The sequence below is a fragment of the Phaethon aethereus genome (assembly GCF_964289735.1).
Source record: "Phaethon aethereus genome assembly, chromosome: 4".
Lineage (NCBI taxonomy): Eukaryota > Metazoa > Chordata > Aves > Phaethontiformes > Phaethontidae > Phaethon > Phaethon aethereus.
This window is the reverse complement of record NC_138578.1, coordinates 35,469,043-35,489,900: the sequence shown is the minus strand read 5'-3', so window position 1 is coordinate 35,489,900 and position 20,858 is coordinate 35,469,043. Positions and strand designations below refer to the sequence as shown.

At 41.4% G+C, this 20,858-nt stretch overlaps 2 protein-coding genes across 2 annotated transcripts in view; one reads left to right on the top strand and one right to left on the bottom strand.

The window, feature by feature from the left end:
- Positions 1-9,741, top strand: part of SH3D19 (SH3 domain containing 19) — a gene marked incomplete at its 3' end in the record, with an annotated part of 81,680 nt that extends 71,939 nt beyond the window's left edge. The window contains exons 12-20 of the mRNA XM_081999716.1: positions 1,060-1,128; positions 1,485-1,557; positions 1,872-2,002; positions 4,367-4,425; positions 6,093-6,280; positions 6,539-6,591; positions 7,105-7,291; positions 8,177-8,274; positions 9,625-9,741. Of these exons, the coding sequence (XP_081855842.1) occupies positions 1,060-1,128; positions 1,485-1,557; positions 1,872-2,002; positions 4,367-4,425; positions 6,093-6,280; positions 6,539-6,591; positions 7,105-7,291; positions 8,177-8,274; positions 9,625-9,741 (975 nt within the window). The remainder of the gene's footprint in view (positions 1-1,059; positions 1,129-1,484; positions 1,558-1,871; positions 2,003-4,366; positions 4,426-6,092; positions 6,281-6,538; positions 6,592-7,104; positions 7,292-8,176; positions 8,275-9,624) is intronic.
- Positions 9,742-14,949: 5,208 nt separating this feature from the next.
- Positions 14,950-19,112, bottom strand: RPS3A (ribosomal protein S3A; the record flags this gene model as incomplete). Its single annotated transcript, XM_081999148.1, has 6 exons — positions 14,950-15,112; positions 15,702-15,811; positions 16,360-16,568; positions 16,744-16,931; positions 18,133-18,236; positions 19,051-19,112. 6 exons carry the CDS (start codon positions 19,110-19,112, stop codon positions 14,991-14,993), a joined length of 795 nt encoding a protein of 264 aa, XP_081855274.1. The 3' UTR covers positions 14,950-14,990.
- Between the last annotated feature and the right edge of the window lie 1,746 nt (positions 19,113-20,858).

Here is a 20,858-nt window from a genome sequence, read left to right as displayed (position 1 = left end):
TTTAATGCATAGCTTTTTGTTTTGGGGCATTCATCATACAGTCACAAGTTCTGAATTCTATTACAGCACGTAACATGGTGCTAAATAATTGCATTTATATATTGTTATTCCCCGTATATGTCAAAATGCTTAAAAAATTGAGGGACATTAGAACTTAAAATGTAGTTTACCTTGTTTAATCAAGCCTGCAAAGCATGAAGAATGTAACATCACTTATCTTACATTTGCATCCTATTGATGCCATCCCTTTTCATTATAAAAATGCTTCTTTTTGGTATTGCACGTGTTGTTAGGGAATATTAAATATAAATGGATCAACATTACAGATAAAAAGGAGAGAGTCTTTCTCCAGCTGCTTGAAACTGGTCAAAGTTGATGACTGCTTGAACCGGTGCTGTTGTCAAAAAAAGCACCCACACAACTGCAGCATGAACACCACCAACATTCAGCATGAAGTGGAAGCTTCTGTTGCCTTCTCTTTGATCTTTACTGTCACATTTAGATCCTTGGTGAAACAGAGAGAAAGATGTATCTAAGTTGATAGTAGGAACAGCTTTGAGATAAGGGAAGCATGTTGCTTCCTCTCTGGTGTAGCCACACCTGTTTATATAAGAAACATATGATGTACTTTGTAGATGAGATTTTTTTTTTTTTCCCATAGCAAATCACTAGTAATTCTCTGCCCTCAAGTGTTACTGTCAATGACATTTTCCTCCCAGGTTGTTCTGCCAGTGCGCTCTATGACAAATGAATACATTTCTCTGTCAGTGTGTTGCTGAAGTTCCATGTACTGTATGGTATGATACCAGTTAGGTGCCTAAGACACTTTGAAAGCAGATGACACCACCTGAGTTTCTCAAAATGGCAGTTCATATCACCAGCAGTCCTGTTCTGAATGCCTTCCAAAAGAGCTTGTCCTCTTCCACTGGACTCCTACATTAGATACGTGTAGCAGGGGGATTGAATAGTTCCATCATCTGACCATTTTCACTTGCAGTGGGAATTTCAGGTGCTTAGAAGTGCAACAAACTCTTCCATTTGCCTCTATTTCTGTTCAAGCTGCCTGTGCCTCCTGGAGTTGCCAAGGAAGATTGCCTGCCCAGGAACCCTGGAGAATGGTCCTGTAAGGTAAAGGCATTTTTTTCTGCTGATAAATATTTAATGAGCAAGACTCCTATTGCATTGAAGTGTCAAGTGCTTTAGGCTTTAAAGGTTACACTGAGAAATGCAATAGTGGTTTATTAAATCCTTGTATTTCTTTAATAAAAACAAAACAACCACCAAAACAAAAGTGGTGAAAGTCATATGAAATTCAGGCCTGTAAGCTGTGTGACCAATACTAACTGTTGCCTCCAAAGGTGATTCTCTGATAGCAGAACAACATTGTGTCCAAAGTCAGAAAATTACTTTCAGAGTAGGTAATAGAGATTCTGTTAGGGTTTTCCATGATTTGTAAACTACTTGGATTTATTTGTTGTTGTCAGGATTCAAACCACCCTCCAAAAGCTTCTGACACAAGTGTACCTCATGCTGTAGTCCTGCATGATTTTCCTGCAGGTAAGTAAATGCGAATATTCTGGAAGCTTGTTTTACTCCCAAGACTTTCAAATGGGAATTTTCTTAGGAATTAGAGCTTAAAAATTAGGAGGAAGCTCAGCCTGCAAGGTCTGCATGCACAGTTGTTCAAATCCATGGGTTTAGCTATAGTTGGGACAGTCTTCTAGTTAAAGCTAACTGGTTTATCAAGTATAATTGACTTTTAAAAAAACTCATTCTGCTTTTGTCTGTGATATTAATATTAAGAAGGTTTTACTTAGAGAAAATCAGTGAGTGTGACAACTACCATTAACTGAAATGATGCTGTCTTACAGAGCATGATGATGACTTGGGCCTTCATTCTGGAGACACCGTTTGTCTTTTGGAAAAAATCGATACCGAGTGGTACAGAGGAAAATGTGGGAATCGCACAGGGATATTTCCTGCCAGCTTTGTTAAAGTAGTTGTATGTAGGCTTTGTATACATTGCTATGTAAGATACTACTGCATTGGTTTTCTAGTTCTATTTTACTATAGCTCTTGTGTGTTAAACACACTCTATTCTATATTTAGATAATCTCTTTTCCCTCTGGCAACATAGAAGACATATCAACTTGTTTGTAAGATATTAGAAAGATGCTTAATTTGACACAACCAATTTGTGTTACAGGGATTATTTGCTGTTAATTTGAAGCCAAGTGAGAAAATCATGGCCCTTACCAGATTTTCTTTGTTAACCTGGGTAGTTTCTCAGGGTCTACAGAGCAGATAATTTTTCACAGCCGCATGTAAGACAACACTCAGTAAGATGATTGCTTTTTGTGCCTTGCTCCCACCCCCCGGGTTCTCTTGTTCTTTTCCCTTGAACTGTGTTGGACTCACCACTGTATAGCCTTGGAGTGAACTAGGTCAGAGCAGCAGTTGGGCCCAACAAAATGGGTTTTTTTTCTTCGCAGAATATTTTTTCCAGCTGGATCAGTTCACCTAAGTAAGTGGTTTACTAAGTGGCCACCCAAATGGTTATGCTGGCACAGTGCAACGAGATTGTGTTGTTGAAAATGAGCAGCTTAAAGCAATCCTGTTACTGAATGTGACACTTGACAGTAAATGGCAGGCAAGCAACAGGCGTTGTTTTGGAGCCCAACAGCAATTAATTGAGTGCTTCATCTTTAAAATAGATTCAGTATGGTTCACTGCATCAAAAGCTGGGTCAAAACTATTGCAAACCTGAGTCTGAGATTGAAGTCCATTCTGTAGCAGCAGAAATGGCCATTGAGCTAGCCACACCAGCCATATGGCCACAGAGGAATGCTAAACTGACACCGGGATGCAGTGAAGGTGTATGACTGGGCATTAAAGACAGTTAAGTCTGTCTCAAACTGGGACAGCTGGCAGAGATGAGCACTGCTGCTACATAGGTAACACTAAGTATTTAGTAACCATCACAGTGTGTTACACAGGGCATCTGTTTAGTTTGTGATAGTGTTACTGGAGAAAAAATTTAAGATTCGAGAAGTGCTGAAGAATAAAAACTACACTCGGGGTTACTGATAATGGAACCATGCTCACTTTGCTTTCATGAGAAAGATTTGTTAGCTAAATTGATTAGCTGCTTCTACACAGACCAAAAATTTAATGTAAAAGTTCTTGTTACTACTGATGGCTAATAGAGAAAAAGATTTTACATTAAAGCTGTGGAATGAATATTTGTGGTCAAATTCAGCTTTGATACAGACAGATGCAATTTCATAAGAGCTAGGGAAGATGCGTTTCAAATTTCTATTTTAGTTGTAAAAGGTGGTTACCCTTTAAGTGCAAAAATCTTTTGTTTTGGCACATGAGGCTAATTTACTGAATATGAATAAACTCCTGTTCATTCATGTCAGATTTGAACTTGATACAAGGTCTCTACACAATATGCTATAGTATGTTTTACAATATTGAGCTGGGTAGTAGCTTGATGTCCGGACACCTAAAAATAACACATAGTTATTACTTCCCATAGAACCTTCAGAGCACCACAGATACCAGCTCCTCTAGCAAGAGCACTGCCAAGATTATTTGTCCTAAAAGGCAGCATGACTTCCTCCAGTCCTTCACATCAACAATAATGTTCCATTAGCTTATTTTTATGGGAACTGGACCACACGATAGTGAGCTGTAACACAAATCTCCTTGCCAGGGTCTCTAGGCTTGTAGTCTTATACTAAATCTCACAGATCATCCTTTGTGTCACACCAAAAATACAGCTGAAGTCTTCTTATGATAAAGGACTTGAATGCTGTCTGGTTGATATATCCACGTATTGATTTTCTAAATTATATTTCTCCAATTCAAGTGAGATTTGTGAGATGGGTTTTTGTTTGGCAGACAGCTGGCTACGAAAGCCCAGAAAGAACCAAAGCCCAGAAAGAATATGTGTAAACAATAATTTTGTCTATTACAATATATTGTGTTAGTAAATAGAGAATAATTACCAATAGAAAGCTGGAAGCTAAATGTAACAACATGTGGTAGCATCCAGTCCCATATTCTGTCAATTGGTCATGCCACAAGTAGAAACAGTAAACCAGCTTCATAAAAGCAAACATTAAATAGTGCTTTTCATTTGCATGAGATAGATAGAGAAATCTGTCATACAAAACCAAAATCTACATTAATATGGTCATATATCACACCATGCCTGTGACTATAGAGTGTCACATGGAGGTCATAATTGGAGCTGGTGCTTAGATGAAAAATAGATTATTTTAACCAGTTCCAAGTTTATTGCAGTTATGTTGCCATGAGCTTGAAATGGAAAATTTTACTTATTGTGCTGTCTTATTAGATTGATGTTCCAGAAGAAGGCAACAGGAAAAAAATACCTTCTTCATCACAATGTATTAAGTGAGTCCAATCTTATTTCTTTCTCATCTTGATTTACTAGGAAGTAAAAAAGAAAATAACTTTGAAGCAGGTGTTGTCTGCGCTGAGGTTAATATGGTTAACAGTTTCTTCACCAAAATATATTTTAAAAACTAAGCTCTCAAAACTAGAAGTTTATGTTTTAATAAGGTTCATTCAGGTTAAAAAAAGCCTAAAAACTCACTTCTTGGCTTCAAAAAATTGGTAGATCACTTTATAATAACTGTTTATATAGATTTAGACCCCTTCACTCACTTTCCTTCCTTTTATGAGCTGTATTAGAACAGCATCTCCCATAATTTTTCACAAAAATTAGTTACAGAAACTGTGAACCAATCTAACTTAACTTCAGCAGCATTGCCTCTCCTCTCTTTGCTCCTGGCTTGTTACTCTCTTCCAGTATCCTTGTAAGATGTAACATGGTAGGGCTCCTACTCATCTGAAAGCACAAGATACAATGGGACAGAATATAGCTGTACTTTTTAAGTAGAGAAATCTAACCTTCAAGTGTGTAACTTGTGAATCTAAAGTTCCCCACATCAAACGATCCAATGTACTTCAGGCACTTTCATTTCTGATTTGCAAACAACTTGTACTAAGATTTGTGGGCAAGGAACAACTTTTCATGCCATTTTTACTCAATAATGATTTATTTGATTTCATAATCATTCACTGCAGCAATTAAAGCAAACTCAGGCAGAGGCAGGAACAGGTATCAATGGGATTGTTCTCTTTGTTATTCAGATAGAGCTTGGCTTGTCTTAACTGAAACTCTATATATAAAAGCTGCTTCTGCAACTAAGAAAGAAAGTGCTAGCTCTGTCCTGAAGCCTTTGCAAAGATACGAGTAGGGGACGGGGGGGAATCAAACTTCTTACATTGGTTGTATGCTATGCTGCTATAGAAAGAATTAAAGCTTATTATCACTTTTTTCTAGCATGGTATTGCTGATAAATAAAAAAATTTCTTAGAGTAATTTCTTTAATAGTTTATTAAATTATTAAATCTATTTAAGTGAGAAAAAAATAATTTTTTCAGTATTATACCAAATTAAGTAAAATTTATCAGTTGCATTGATGGTTCTTTCTTCAATAAATAATTTATTTCCTCATGCCTGGCATAGATTTTACAGAATAATGTTTGTAAAAGTAGATAAAAACTATCTTGCCCCTATGAAACCTCCATGTATTTGGGATCTGGGACAAATATACAACATCCACTCCCCCGCCATGTTTGACTACATCTAAATTGGGTGCTAGCTGAAAAAACATCAAACTCTTAACAAAAGCATATCAGTACGCTTACTTGGATACAGGCAAAAAATATAAAATGGAACATGTAGCTGAGAAATAAAGTGATTTTTTTGTTGTAGTTGTTTGGAAGAGAAATAGGGTCTTATGCAAAATACTGTAACAACCAGGAATTGGGATACAGAAGTTGTGTCCAGCTCTTCCAGACTCCATACTCATCTTCCTCAGAAAGCAGCGATGAGAACCAGGGCTAGACCACGATTTTCTACTTGTTGTATCTTCAGTGCATTCTTTCATCATTTTAATTAAACAATCCACATTTTACACAGTGTTGCCTTATTACTAAGTACAAATAATAATAATAAAGAAGCAAAGTAAGTTTGTCTTTTGTTTGTGCAGAGGCCCAAGATGTGTAGCACGATTTGAATATATTGGAGACCAGAAAGATGAGCTCAGTTTTTCAGAAGGTGAAACTATTATCCTGAAAGAATATGTAAATGAGGAGTGGGCCAAAGGAGAGCTGAGAGGCACATCTGGAATTTTCCCCTTGAACTTTGTGGAAGTAATTGAAGATCTGCCTGGAATAGGTATGAGTATGTTTACAAAAATCTTCCAGAACATTTTTTTGTACTGCATACATATAGGCAGCATATAGGAGAAAAGTCCAAAAGGACAATGGATGCAGGAAGGCGGTAGAAAGGGAGGGAAGACAGGTAAGAAAAATCAATAGTAGGACTTCTTAAGAAGTTATTCTTAATAATCACTTTCAATATCCCAAGTCTCTATCATCAGTAACATTTTAAACAGTCATTGCTGCTATTCTAAGTTGTTCTTTACTTACATAGGTACAGGAGCAGCACTGAAGAACAAGGTGGAGGTTTCTTCTCCCCTTCCTCAGGTAATCAAATGTCATAGGTGAAGGCAGAATTTACATAGTGGTTTCATAGATTTACATAGACTTTCTATTATAATGTCAAATTAGGTGCACAACTTTACACCTGAATTTAACACAACTTCCACAGCACACAATGCTGCATGGTCACATCTTAAATTCTGGCCTAAACTGATCGAATTCATAGCTTCTGGCCAATTAATGTAAGTAGTTTTTTATCCTTTGTGCTTAAGCAAATTCTTGTTAGCTCTATTTTAAGTATTGCTGCAGTGGTCTAAATTTTGAATTTATTAATCCTGTCCCTGGCCACCAATGATAAAATGGAATGTGTCTGAGCCTCAATGAAATTCTGTGGTAATTGCTGAAATGCCATTCTAGTCTACATCTTCAGTGACACTATGGTATGAGAGAAAGTCAGGACACCCGTGTTCTGCACAGCTGCTTTCAGCAGTATCCATCAGCTTATGGGCTCCACTAACACTTCTAAAATTAATGCATTTCTTCTGTTCACTTGAATAGAACAACAGACGCTCAGCAGAGTGGTGTGAAGCACTTCATGATTTTACAGCAGAAACCAAAGATGATTTATCCTTTAAAAAGGGAGACTACATCCAAATACTGGAACAAGTAGATTCGGAATGGTATAGAGGAAGATTGAATGAAAAGGAAGGGATTTTCCCAGCAGTTTTTGTTCAGATCTGCTCAGGTACAGTGCTGCTACTAGATGGCAATTTGCTATTCCATGGGTTGTGACAGTCATGAGAGTTCTAGGAGAACCAAACTATCCCATTGCATCAACAAGCCACACACCACCACAGGCCTTAATATCCTAAAGCTAAACTAAGTGTTGAACTGCCCTCTCTACTTACTGACTAGACCATTATATTACCATTATTAATCTGGGAGGCAACAGGCACAGGCAGAACAGGACCATTGAGCTACCTTTAGAGAATTCAGGGGTGCAAAAGATGGGGGAGAAGCCAGCTTTTCCCCCAGCTAAAAAGAAATACTGCAGCACAGCTAAAGAGCTGGGAGAGTTGTAAATAATTACAACTGCTCCATCTTGGCGCAAAACTATTGTAATCCCTTGGATGAAGCAAGGAATGAACACTGCTTGCTTGCCTCCAGCTTCTTTTTGGTCCCCAAATCAATGCAGTCAAAACCTTCACAGAGGACAATCACAATTTTTTCCCTGTAGTTTTATGCAAGTAACACCACAAGTAAAAGTTGACAGGAAATAAATTTCACTTAACTGGCAAATAGCACACACCAAGTACCACTTCATCTCAAAGTACAAAGAGGAAAATACAGCTTTTATTATGACCAGTAGAAGGTTCAAGTAACTGAACCTTAAATTTAGTCCTCTTAGAAGCAGAACTATAAGAATGTGTTAGTACTGTAAAATTAACTGATGTCAGTAGAGATTTTTATTGCAGTAGGACAGTGAAGCTGCTAAGCAGCAGTACTAATAACATCTGGACACACTGTAGCACACTAGTGGGGAGAAGACACAAGAACAAACAGGAAGCTTCTCCAGAAACAGATTTATTTCACTCCAATCCAAATAACTTGTCCTGTCTATGTTCTGCAGCCAGGGTAGAGCTGTCACAGTCTGTACGAGGGAAGAAAGGAAAAGCCAAAGCTCTTTATGATTTTCATGGAGAAAATGAAGATGAGCTTTCCTTCAAAGTAAGTACCTCTCTTAGCCCAATCTTATGCTCCTAAAAACTGCTAAAAAATTAGGATTTATCCACTGTGAAAATAGGCTTGGAACAAGAAAGAACAACATACATAGCGTAGGCATAGATATTAGCACATTTGATAAATGACCTCGCTAAAAAAATTTTTGCCCTTACCACACTTCTATTTCATATTGGCAAAATCTTCACTGAACACATTGAAAAGAGGTCAGGAATTGCAGAATTCCTCTGCCTTCTCTGATTCAGTAAACGTGACAAGACAAACCAACCTCATTTTGCAGTACATTCAGTTCTTGATCAGTTAATGCAGTCAATGGAGCTCTCCTTTAACTTGGAAGACCGCAACAAGAAGGAGGGTAACAGTTAAGAGTGCCAGTGTTACAGCAGCAATGCCTCTAAGGGACACCTAATACAGCAAAATCTAGAAGTTTTACAGCACAATACATAGTTACCATAGGATCAAGGGGAGAAGTTAAATACCTGCTGGATGCCCAAATAATATTAAGGAGCACAAACAAGAAACAGCATGTCCTTGTAGATTCAAAGTCATGATTTAGATAACTGTGGTACTCCAAAGCAAGTTTCTGAGAAAGAGCAGACTTTCACAGCAGGCACAAAATTGTGCTTATCAGCAGAACACCCTATTTTCTCATTCTAAAGCAAGCAAAATAATTAGTTTCAGCACTAGCAGCCTGCAATGCTGAAAGGACAGATGATTCTTTAAAGCAGAAAAAGGAAACAGAGGTACTGGAATAAAGGCCAGGGCCATGACAGTGCTTCAGATGAAGTGTGTAGCATGGGAAGATGAAAACAGGAGCAAGGATGAAATACAGGAGCTGCAGTTTATTTTAAATATCACACTAAGCTACTTAGATGATTGCTTTCCCTTTTGGGAAAGGAAAGTTTCCAAAGGAAAGAGGAAAGTTTCCAAGCGCTGGAGAATATCGGGACTCCATTAAAAAAAACACACCACCTTTGAAGTGTTTGAAGAAAAGGAACCCTCAGAGCAAGGAAACACACACAAATAACAAGTAAAGCAGGGGCCTGTAAGCCAGGTCTCTAACATACCTGGAGAGCTTAAGCAACACAAGAAGCTATCCAGCAGTGGTGTTTCTTCCTTCCAGAAGGCAGTGATTTTTCAGCATAGACAAGTATTTACCCTAAGAGAAATTTCAGCTGGTTTTGGCAAACAATCTCAAAGAGATTTAACTAACAGAGGAGACTGGCCACATCCTATTTCTATTTGATTGGTATTAATTGCTTCTGAATAACATCAGCTATGCATGCATTAACATTGCTCAGTAAGCTGTACTGGCTCACATTACTCCTTCTCTTACAGGCAGGTGATACAATAACAGAGCTGGAATCTGTAGACAAGGACTGGATGAGTGGAGAGATACAAGGAAAGTCTGGGATATTTCCCAAGAACTTTGTTCAGATTTTAAACACACCATGAAGTCTTGCCTCTCTTTGTACTCCCTGCATGTGGGAGAGAATGTTTTCTATCCTAAAGGCACAGCAAAGACATCAACATGTTTTGACTATCAATGTTTTGCACTACTTTTTCTAGACAGTCATACTAGTATCTTTTTGTGACAGTGTATGTAGTCGTGCTTCATGAATGCTCTGAGAGCAAATACAAGCAGGATTTTTAGCTGTTTCCAACTAGGGAAATACTGTGGTACAACACCATTTTAACTTAAACAGCATTCTAGTATGTTTACTATCTGGTATTACATTTATCATGCACCAAGTCTGCATAAAGTAAGCTTCTTTAGGCTTCTTTAAAAACTCTTTAAAATCCAAATTTTAAAAAAATTGTTTTTAAGATATAATTACAGCACTCAGTATGTAGATAAAGTGTGATATTCAGGTTTCATTACTGCTTGACTTCCACATTAGCAGTAGAATCCACTTGTTTTATGACTTAGAGGATAAGATAACTGATATTTCATAGCAGAAGAATATCAAATCTATACTGGTAAGAGGGAAAACTCAGAAGCAAATCCTTGTGTAGTATTATTCTATTCTTAGCCCAAGCTGCTCATACAGGAAGATCACAAACGTAAAAGCATTTTTGCCTCTTAACAAATAATGTTCCAATTGGTATGAATCATCTTAGACCTTCCTCCCTTCCCCCAAAATCCTTTCCAGATACAGGTTTAGTTTTTTCTAATGGCCCCTGTTCTTCAAGCACCATCATACCCTTCTTTTCCCAGCTGAAGTTAGTTGTGACTGACAGCATTTACTGAACTTTCTCAGATCCCCTCCATGCAGTAGCTGCACTATTCCAACTATTTGCCCATCCACCCCCTTCACGCAAGTGGAAAGCCAGTCCTCAGTCTGCATTTCATTTGTCACTCAAGCACTGGAACATACTTCAGTAACACCATTCCTGTCTTTAACATGAAGGATATTATACAGCCTTGGTTTTAGCTTTCAGCAGACATGGATTAGTTTTCAGTTTGTTACCACATACCAACTATACTGAGCATCATCATAAATGGTCTATCGAGGCCTTAACGAAAACTCGTCTGGCAAGGGTTACTTCAAGCTCTAACAAAAGCACTTCGTAAAAAGCAGCAGGGTGACTTAAGACAGACATGATTGAGGTAGCTTCATTTTACAGGAACTTCTATAGTGAATTCCTTTTTGCAACACTTGGCTTCTAACAAAATAGTTAAATGCATCTCAATTAACTTCTAACTTCATCAGACTGGAATAGAAAAAATTATGCTGCAGCTGGCTCTTTCACTGCTGACAGTATTCTGTCACTTTCATGCTATATAACAAAAAGGAACCAGTAAGCTGTTAGCATGAGTCATTACTTCAGAGAGATGCAGGTCACTAGGTATCAAGATACCCTTACAATATTTTTCTTTGTGGGTCTGGAAGTTCAGGTTGCAAAAAGGCCAACAGTTGACTGGTGGATGGAGACTGGAAACTATAATCATCATGATTGACCTCCAGATAGTTTTGACTTAGTCACATGCCAGCCTACAACTTTATCAATACAAGGTCTAAGATAAGACATCTTAAGATAAGGTCTAAGACAGCAATAAATACCTACAGCTACAAAAGATTGGGGTGCACCTAAATTGGTGTCTAAGCAAGCTAGTGAGGGTAGCCCTCCCCTCCCTGTGGAACTGCACTTTGGTTACCATCACAGGCAGGCAGAAACAAGCTCACAGCCAAAACTGAACTGAAGGACTCCCCCACAGCAGGGAACAGGTGCCCAGGCTTGTTAGCAGATTGGAGCTCACCTGAGGCAAGCCTGAGGAACACACACAACACACCATTACACTCTGTAGTCACTTTATGCCACAGTACCTGCAAATATAGACACAGGCATTAGTCCTCCCATTTTTTTTTTCTTTAGAGACTTCATGAGCATGAAGTGTTGTATATTTAAACTGCACCAATACCATTCACACAACTAGGGGACGAAGAACACACAAAGTTTTAATGAGTTGAGAACTGGATTTCTACTTTCATTAAGGGGATTAACATTATAAAAACAATTAGAAGTTATGTGGTATTCTAGAAACATGACAATTTATAAAGCTATTATTCAGTTTTGCGACCCCCACCAAGCCTATCCAGAACTCCTGTGGAATCAAACTTTAAGGTAAGTCCACTCCGAGGACAACCCTTCCCACTCTCTAAGCTCTCCTGCCAGGATATTCCAAAGGTGGTTGTTGTTTATTCCAATAGAACAGCCATCTCCTCCTAGAGAAATCCAAGGAAAGAAGTATATGACAGATAGCTTTCCCCGATTCCTGCAAGCCCACTCAAGACTTTTCAACCATAACCTTTCAGTGGATAACCCTATAAAAACAGGCTTCTTCCACTGTGACCTGTGCCAGCTCAGTTCCTGAACCTCCAGTGAGCACAGCAGGGGGAGAGCAGCAGAACCAAGCAAAGCCCACAAGTGTATGATGTTTACTTACTGTTTGTCTGGCAGTTTTCTAAGATTTTGATACAAGCCTCAAAAGTAGAACTGAATTTTTATATTTTTTTTCCAATTGCCCCTTCCCCGTTTTTATAACTGTGTATTGACCGGTTGTTTCTGTAACTTCCACTGAGTGTTTAAAGTCAGTGCCTCTCAGTAGGTAACACCACTCTGCTTTATTTTAATCTTTTCCTCCCTATTACACAGGGCAGGAGGAGCAGCAAAGCCTTACATTCAGAGCAAGGAGTGCCATCTAAAGCCTGCTTGCATTATTGCAGGCAGCTAAAACCTTATTTATTAAAACTGAAACGAGTTAGATGCTTGGCTTTTACAGGAAGGGATTTTAAGACTTCTATCACCATGAAACTGCATACAGATCATAACATAAAATTCCTAAGGTGTACAGTATATCTGCAAAAATAGGAGTGTGAAGTGGAACTTCACACATATGGAACATATCCTAACTGCAAATATTGTAGCCATTTTCAGCTGTAACCTTGAAATTCAGCTAGACCCTCATACATCAGTACAATAATAAAAGCATCATTTATCAAAACATTTCCTGTTTGACCCACCCTCTGGAAATATCTTCAGGAAGACGTCTTTGTTTTGTGTACAATTAACAGTGTCCTAAATAAATCTTTGTTAAGTCCAGTAAGTTTGTTATGGTACCTCTGTAAATTAAGAATGTATTTAACCAATAAAATTTTTATAATGAAGTCATGATGGCATTTTTATTGTCTTATGCTGCAGAGAGCTGAGCTTTCCACTTGACATGACAGTTTTATGGATCTCATTCTACTTAGATATTTAACCCAATGGTTAAAAAAAACCTCACACACAAATAATACAAGAATATCACATCCCTTTACAAGTAGTCCAAACACCTCAGAGAATCCTGACAGCTTTAAGACAGTTTATTCAAGCCCTTGGACTCAGGTGCATTTCCCACTTACCGCCTGCAGAATCTATGAGAGCCATCATCACAGGGTATCCCACAAGATGGTGATGCTCTGCTCTTGCTGTGGGCAAGATTACTCATCACAAAGACAGGGGCGGACCCTGAGCTGATGAGCAATTCTACACATTTTTAAGCATGCTCTGCTGATCGCTGCTATTCATACTCCATGATTCTTCAGCCAATATTTGTATTGAGAATAGAAAGGATGCACAAAATTTTCCTTCCTGCTTACTTTTCCCCCTATCTGAAGTAGTTTTGTAAAGCATACATTTACCCAGAGCCCCTACATGGTAATGCCAGCAGTCTACTGTTCCAAAAAAATAAATTAAAAAACATGAAAAACACCCTCCAGGTTCTTTTTCTTTCCCCAAATCCTCTTGGACTAGCATTTTTGCAACATATGCTAGTCACACCTACAGCTGAAGTAAAAAGTAACAGGGTAAGAGACACACAAGTTTTCAGAGGCGAGTTCAAACAACACGTTACGATTTCTAACTTGCCTAGTCTACAGAGTACAGGCCAGTTGCAGTCCCTTAGGATTTGTCTGATGCAACTATGAAATCACATCACCTGCAGTCTTCTAAATAAATTAGAAAACAATGTTTTAATTTTGCATATTATTTGCTCCAAGCAAGAATTATCAAGAAGGTGAAAAATCCCTGCCACTGAAGAATACAGCCCTCAAAAGCAGCATCCCTCTACCCTTCCCCTTGTATCTTTGTTGCAACAATAACATTTCATCACACCCCCTCCATTTCTTGTCCTAAGGTATGTCACAGCTGACTGCAAGAGCCACCACCACCCTCTCAGTCACCCCCCCAAACAGGTCAGTACCATTTCATTCTCAGGTTTTAAATCACAAACTTACCAACAATTTAATAGCACCATGTTTAAGATTCTTGCACAATTCTAAACAAAAGGCGCCAATAGTGCAAAATACTACTCCATTTAGTCAGGAAAACACACTCTTGTGTAACAAGCACAAATGCTATCGAATAATGGAAAAAGCACTCTTATAACTACGCAGTAAATCACTTAAGTGTGCTTTATTTTCAGAACATAGACCATTACCATTTTACAGATTTTTTTTTTCCCCTGAAATTCCACAGGTTTTTCAGCTGTGATTACAGTTACCCTTCCGTTCTGGTAAGAGGTTAAAAAACTACATGCACCCGTGCTCAAGAGCACATTCTGCATTTCTACACTGCTCAAAACCAACACTGCTTCCCTAATCAAAATGACAACTTAAAGATCTTTTAACACCTTTTGACTGTCAGAACAAATCTATCCCATGAGAGGTCCTATCAAATTGCCACCAAAAAGCTTAAACATACACGTATGTCATTCTCAAGTAAGCAGCCTGGATAGATCCCTAAAACTTTCCTCTAACAACAAATTCCAAAACGGCAGGTTTCCCTGTGTGGCACCCCATTCGCCCTCTACAATGCTCCTCTTTGAAGCACCCTTCACCAGTACAACCTCTGCACACATCCACAAGATTTCTTTTATGAGGACCAGAACTGCTGGGAAAAGCCAACATAGAGAATCATTGGGATTGCACCGTCTACCTTTTTCAAAAGGACAGCCCACCTTCTTCCACCCATCTCATAACACCAATCATGAAAAACAGATCCCCAAAGCAATTTTTTTTTTTTTTTTAAAACCTAGGCAATAGGTTTACCTTATTAAAAACCCATCCACATATCCAACACCAATGTTGTCTAGCAGCAATACAGGCAACCAAACATTAGTTCCGTATATTAAAACTTTTATTTTCGATCAATTTTTAGTTTCAGACAGACTCTTGCACAGGCGGCTCATATCCATCGGCTCGCTCTACTTTAGTGCCTGCCTCATCCCCAGAAGGTTTTCCGGCACCACCACCTTCACCATGCAGTTCCATCAGCTTGCCCACTAAAAAGAAGTAGTAGTAGCAATAGTGAGAGATGCACCTATTTAAACAGTTTTAAATTACTGCATTGCTCATCATATACATATTAAACCACCAGAATATTCAATGTAGGTACGATCAAGTCCATTCCACAAAGCTCACGCGAGGACATGCTGCTGCAGTAAGTTACAGTTAAAAACAAGCAGCGAAGTAAGTGCTACATAACATTGCAAATTAAACTTTTTTCGAAAAAGATAGTCAAGAACCTACTACTGCATTATATGGGAATGTCAGAAAATGGGAAAATAGAATCATTCCATGTCATCTGGGACCGAAACAGTTTGTCATCATTCATTCCCAAGCCAAAGCCTTTAAACACTCAGCAGCAGTTTCAGGCAAGAATTCCAAAAAGCTCCGAACTGAAGGATCACTACTTGGCTTTCAAGCGTGAAAGCCAAACGTTGGACTAGAAGGACAAGCCTTTTTACTGGTACAGCTACTTATGCTTATGATGCTGCTTTAACATCTTTATCCAAAAGCAAATGCATTTTAAACTAACAACTTCCCACATCCTCCTCCAAGAACACTGCATGTTCGCAGTCATTGACTTACATTCAAATTTGGGCTTCTTCAGCATCTTAACCTTGCGGACATAGACATCGTGAAGAGGGTAAATGGACTGACATGCCTTCTCTATGTCTTTACCAATGCTGTCTGGGATCCTGAGAAATTGGAGAGCACATCAATACCCAAACGTTAAAACTTGTGCCTGCTTCTTCATCAGCAACACAGGCTTAAAAGAATTCTTAAGAACACATAGTATTCTACAGACAATTTTCTTCAAGTGTGTTTAGATTCTAGGACATTTTCCTTGTAACAGTAGGGGAGAGAGAGAGTGCAGCAAATCTGAGAGCAAATCTGCAAACTTTTGCAAGCAAACACCACATTGGAAAACTTCCTTCTGTCAGCAAAGCCCAAAACAGTCACAGCCCCAACTCACCAGAATTACAATTTTAGTCTGTAGAAACATGAATCAAAAAAAAAAAATCTCTGGAGAGTGCCATTTTACATTTAGGCAAACATGATGGTTGATGGAAATCAAACATGATGCAGAGCCTAAGAGAGTATTTGAAGAAAATGGCACCTTGCCTGGTCTCTGCCAAACAGCACACAAAGCACCAGCATTCCCCAAGTACTCGGTAACAACAGCCCAACAAACAACTATTTTAACTGTAGGGAAGGAAAAGAAGAGAACACAGCCAAAGCTTACAGCTTATTGACAACTTCTTTCAGGTCATTGGTTTGGACCTCGCGGGTCATGATTTCCATCATCTTCTTGCGAATCTGTCGAACCTGCTGATGCTGGGCATATGAGGTCTTGCGGATTTGATTATTACGCTTCTTCGTAAAACCCACGCAGAAGAGGCGCAGCAGGTAACCATCGGTAGTTTTTACATCTACATGGGCTTCGATCATTGTCTAAAAAAGACACAGTCATTTATCATCAACGTGATGGACAGGTTTCTCAAAACCACACACCTGACAGTCATTAATCTCTGCTGATGCCACTTCAAACATAGCTTTGTAACGCATCAGCAGTCACCCCCTTTCCTAAAGGCACTAGCAACCACACAGACCTTGTTTTTTTACACACCTGCCATTTTTTGACCATAGAGCACATTTTATCACGGGTGAGGTCCATTCCATGGAAGTTGGTCAAACAATTTTTGCCCTGAACATCCTCCGTTATCAGTTTAAATTTACGGAAGGCAACCTCATCATTCTGCAGGTCAGCCAGACTCACTTCAAATACACGACCCTTCAGTCCATCAGAGGCAATTTCTGTATTATGAAACAAAATAAAACACCTTTTATTAACATTAGAAAAGTATTATTCAATTCAGATACTGAATTTCTATTTAATGTTTTCTAGTACTAGGTGATGCCGCTAGCTTCACAGCTCTGAAGTTTATACATATCTTGAACAAGATCAAATCAACTCAAAGATGCAAATACCATATTTTCTTAGCTTTATGAGGAATTTTTTTTTAAGATAATTACATCAGATGCTGAACACAAATACCACATACTGCAGATTCTAGCGTATGTAATATTTTGGGTTTGGTTTTTTTTTTTTAAGTGGAAGGGGTTACAAAGTATTTGGAAATTACGAACAATAATGAAAAGATAAACATAAAAAGCCACATGTACTTCGGAGAGATAAAGCAGCAACACCTAAGTACAGTCATTTCACAGCTCTACCTCTAACAATTAACCATTTTAACACTGGCTGACTCACACTTGGGTTACAGTGACCCTTATTTTACTTGTTTCACACATACACGGTTTAAAATAACACCATCTTCGTAACTCCAAGTGCAACCAGAATAGCACTATGCAATTCTTTAGCGATTCTACACAGTCAGCCTTCCAAAAGCACTGTTACCTTTATGCCAATCACCCTGCATTCCTAACAGAGGCTTCCTCTTCGTAAGATGTGCCAGATCATATAAAAAACCTTTACGATTCAGTGATCCATCTACATATGCTCCCACTAAGTTAGCAATTCTAGCTCTCAGAGAGATCTCTTTATCCAAAAGCTTCAAATTTCAGTCTCTTCTACAAAATGGTCTTTATGATCCTATCATGACCAAGTTCTTCTGTAACACTGTCTCCTCATCTCCCTCTGTGATAATCAGTATGACTCCTTAGTTTTTAACATTCCACAAACTCATCAGGTTACCACAACATCAGTTCACTATAAACTTCAGGCATGTCCATGACTGTTGTACAAACAAGGACCACACCATATTAACTTCCCTGCAACTATGCTCATTTATTTAGACAACTCTTGTCAACTCAAGAAAACTCACTCAAATCAAGCAATTAAGTTAGAGGCACTTGTTAAAAAAACAACCTTCCATGTTCATAGTATTATGAGCAAAAACTATTTGTCAGCAGTTCTTTAATTTTAGAGTCTCATTTGGAGCTAGCACATGGAACAAATACATCTCCCTTTACTGCATAAAACCCCACTACTCACTAGTTCCTTGAGTCCTGGTGACAAGTGTCTTCCCAATGTTTCGGATATTAAACATTGCTGGTGCTTTGACATCGTACCAGTCCTTTTTGGAGAAGGGATCAACCCTTAATTTAAATAAAAAAGAAAAGATTTTTTTTTACTGATTTTCACAGATCAAACCGGGATTAAGACCTCCCTTCCCTGCATGCTTTGCGAAATGGAAATGCAAACGTCAACGATTTGTGCTTTCATGTTTAACATGAACAGGTTGGTAAGCAAGTGAATACGGACAGTGAAGATTACCCACTACAGTGAGGCAGGCAGTCATTTCCATTTACTTCAGAAGGACGGAAATCGACTGCAGAAATATCATAGAACTAAGATGAGACAAAACCCTTACAGCGGTACAGTACCGGTACCGCGCAGGAACGATACCAGCGGCGCACTTTCACTACCTTCCCCGTGAAGATCCAATTTCATTTCTTGACTTCTGCAGCTAAAACGCACCAGGCAGAAGGAAGCTTGCACCAACACCACTCGAGAACCCCGACTCCGACAGGCCCACTCGGCCCGCGCCCCCAGCGCGCAGGACTACGGCCGGTGCTGGAACCGGGCGCGGGTCTGGCCCTGCCCTCCCACACGCCCCACGGCCGCGGCGCGCTCCCCACGCCGAGGCTTCTCCCGGCGCCGGGGCAGCAGGGCACAAGGTGGGGCTGCAGCAAACCCAGCTCGGCCAGGACCCGCACTCTCACAGCGGTAGCAGCCCCCGCGGCCCGCCCCTCCCGCTGCCACGCATCGAGGCCAGCGCCCGGCCGCCGCCATGGCAGCAGCGGCCCGCTCCCGGCCGCCGCCATCCGCCCCGCATCCACGGCATCCTGCCGCCGCGGCGGCCCGCCCGGCACCCCGGGCCCCGTCTCCTCCTCTCCCGGCCGCCCTTACACTTTCTTCTTGGCGCCTTTCTTGCCGCCCTTGGTCAGGCGCTTGTTCTTGCCGACCGCCATGGTCCCCCCCCGCCAACGAAAAGACCGAATACAGCCGCTCACGCGAGATTATACGAGAATGGGTCTCGCGCGAGAACTGCGGGAAACAGCAGCGCTCTCGCGAGAGCGGGGCCGCATCGCGCTTGGAGGAGGTGGGCGGCCCCCTGGGGCGTACCACAGCGGGACGGAACCAACGGCGCGGGGGGAAAGAGGGGTGGTGCTCCCGCTCCGGTCAGCTGCGGGACCTCGGCGCGAGCGTCGTGTGCGGGCGGGCACCGGCTGCGCCGAGGCGGGGATTTACGTGAGGGCGAGGGAGGGGAAGAAAGAAATTAGAAGACCTCCTAAAAAATTAAAGCGCAAAAAATCAGGCCCTTGTGTTTCCAGTACGCAGCCCAGCCACGACACCAGCCACCCTGGCCAGGCCGGCGCCTCGCTCCTTCGGGAGGCGGGAAGGGCCGGCGGGAAATAAAGTGAGGGCAGAGGCCGCGACCGAGGTTTCTGCGAGAGGATCGGCTATACCCATGGCAGCAATTGCGCTGGGGGCCGCAGGGACGGGGTCTGCGCCGACCGGCAGGGTGCCGGGTGCCTGCACGCAGCTCTCCAGGCCAGCGGCATGATGCAGGGCGCAACCCTGCGTGGCCCGGCAGGGACAGGGGTCAGCCTCCGCCCTCGCGTGGCCCAGGCTGGACGGCTGGCAAGGCCGAGGCTGCCGGGGCAAAGAGAGACCACGCAGAGGGCGAGGACCAGGGAGAGCCCTGGGCTGAGCGCTGCGCTGCTCCCCTGTGAGCTGCAGTCTCTGCACAATCTCTCAACGTTACCCCGAGCCAAGCTCAGCCAGTCACCAGCAGCGCCAGCGTCTGCACAATGAGAGGGTAATGGCATCAGCTGTCACCCACCATACTGTCACCAGAGGCCCTGTGATGGCACGAGGCCTTTGCCTGGCACCAAGCAGGTGGGGAAGGTTGAGGCCAGGAGGGGGGTCCGAGCATCTGGCTGTCTAAGCCTGCTGCTCCCGTGCCTGTGCCCTGTGCTGGAGATCTGTCTCCCCACAGCAGCAGGCCTGAGCCCCAGGGGCTTTGGGGGTGGTGGAGGCACAGTGAGGTGGAGCTGTGCGAACGCAGGGGTATTGCCCCAGGGTGCAAAAAAAAGCACCCCAGGGTGGGTTTTGCAGCTTTCTGGGCACCACAGCAGCCTTTTGGCACACCCCAGCCACCTCCCTATGCCTTTCTGTGCTCCCACATTGGCCTTTCTGTACCTTTCATAGCCCAACAGAGCCCCCCTGTGCCTTTTGGTCCCGTCCCCTCCCCAAGGACTTTTTGGATATTCTGGTACACCCTGAGGCCTCCACGCTGAGGCAGCCTTGGCATGCTTTCCAGTGCACCACTTTTGGCCTTTCTATGCCCTTTGTGGCATCCCAGGACCCTCCTTGTGTCTTTTGGAATGACCCTGGAGCCTCTGCGTACCTCTTGGATTTCCCAGTGACCTCTGTGTGCCTTTTGGGGTGTTCCAGGACCCTCCTTGCACCCCTGGGTGCACCCAGTGTATTGGGAGCCTTGTGGAAGACACTGTATTTGAAGAGTTAGTGACCTTGAACACACCAGGCTGGCTTTACTGGGCCCCATCCTTTGTGCTGGAGAAGCCCCTCTGTTATTAAGGTCGCCTGTGAGGTACAATGTCTCTGGGAAAGGTAAGTTCCATGCGTCTCAAGGGGTGAAACCTGTTGATCCTTCCATTGAGACCGCTGCACTTTTGGCAGCTGGTGAGCCA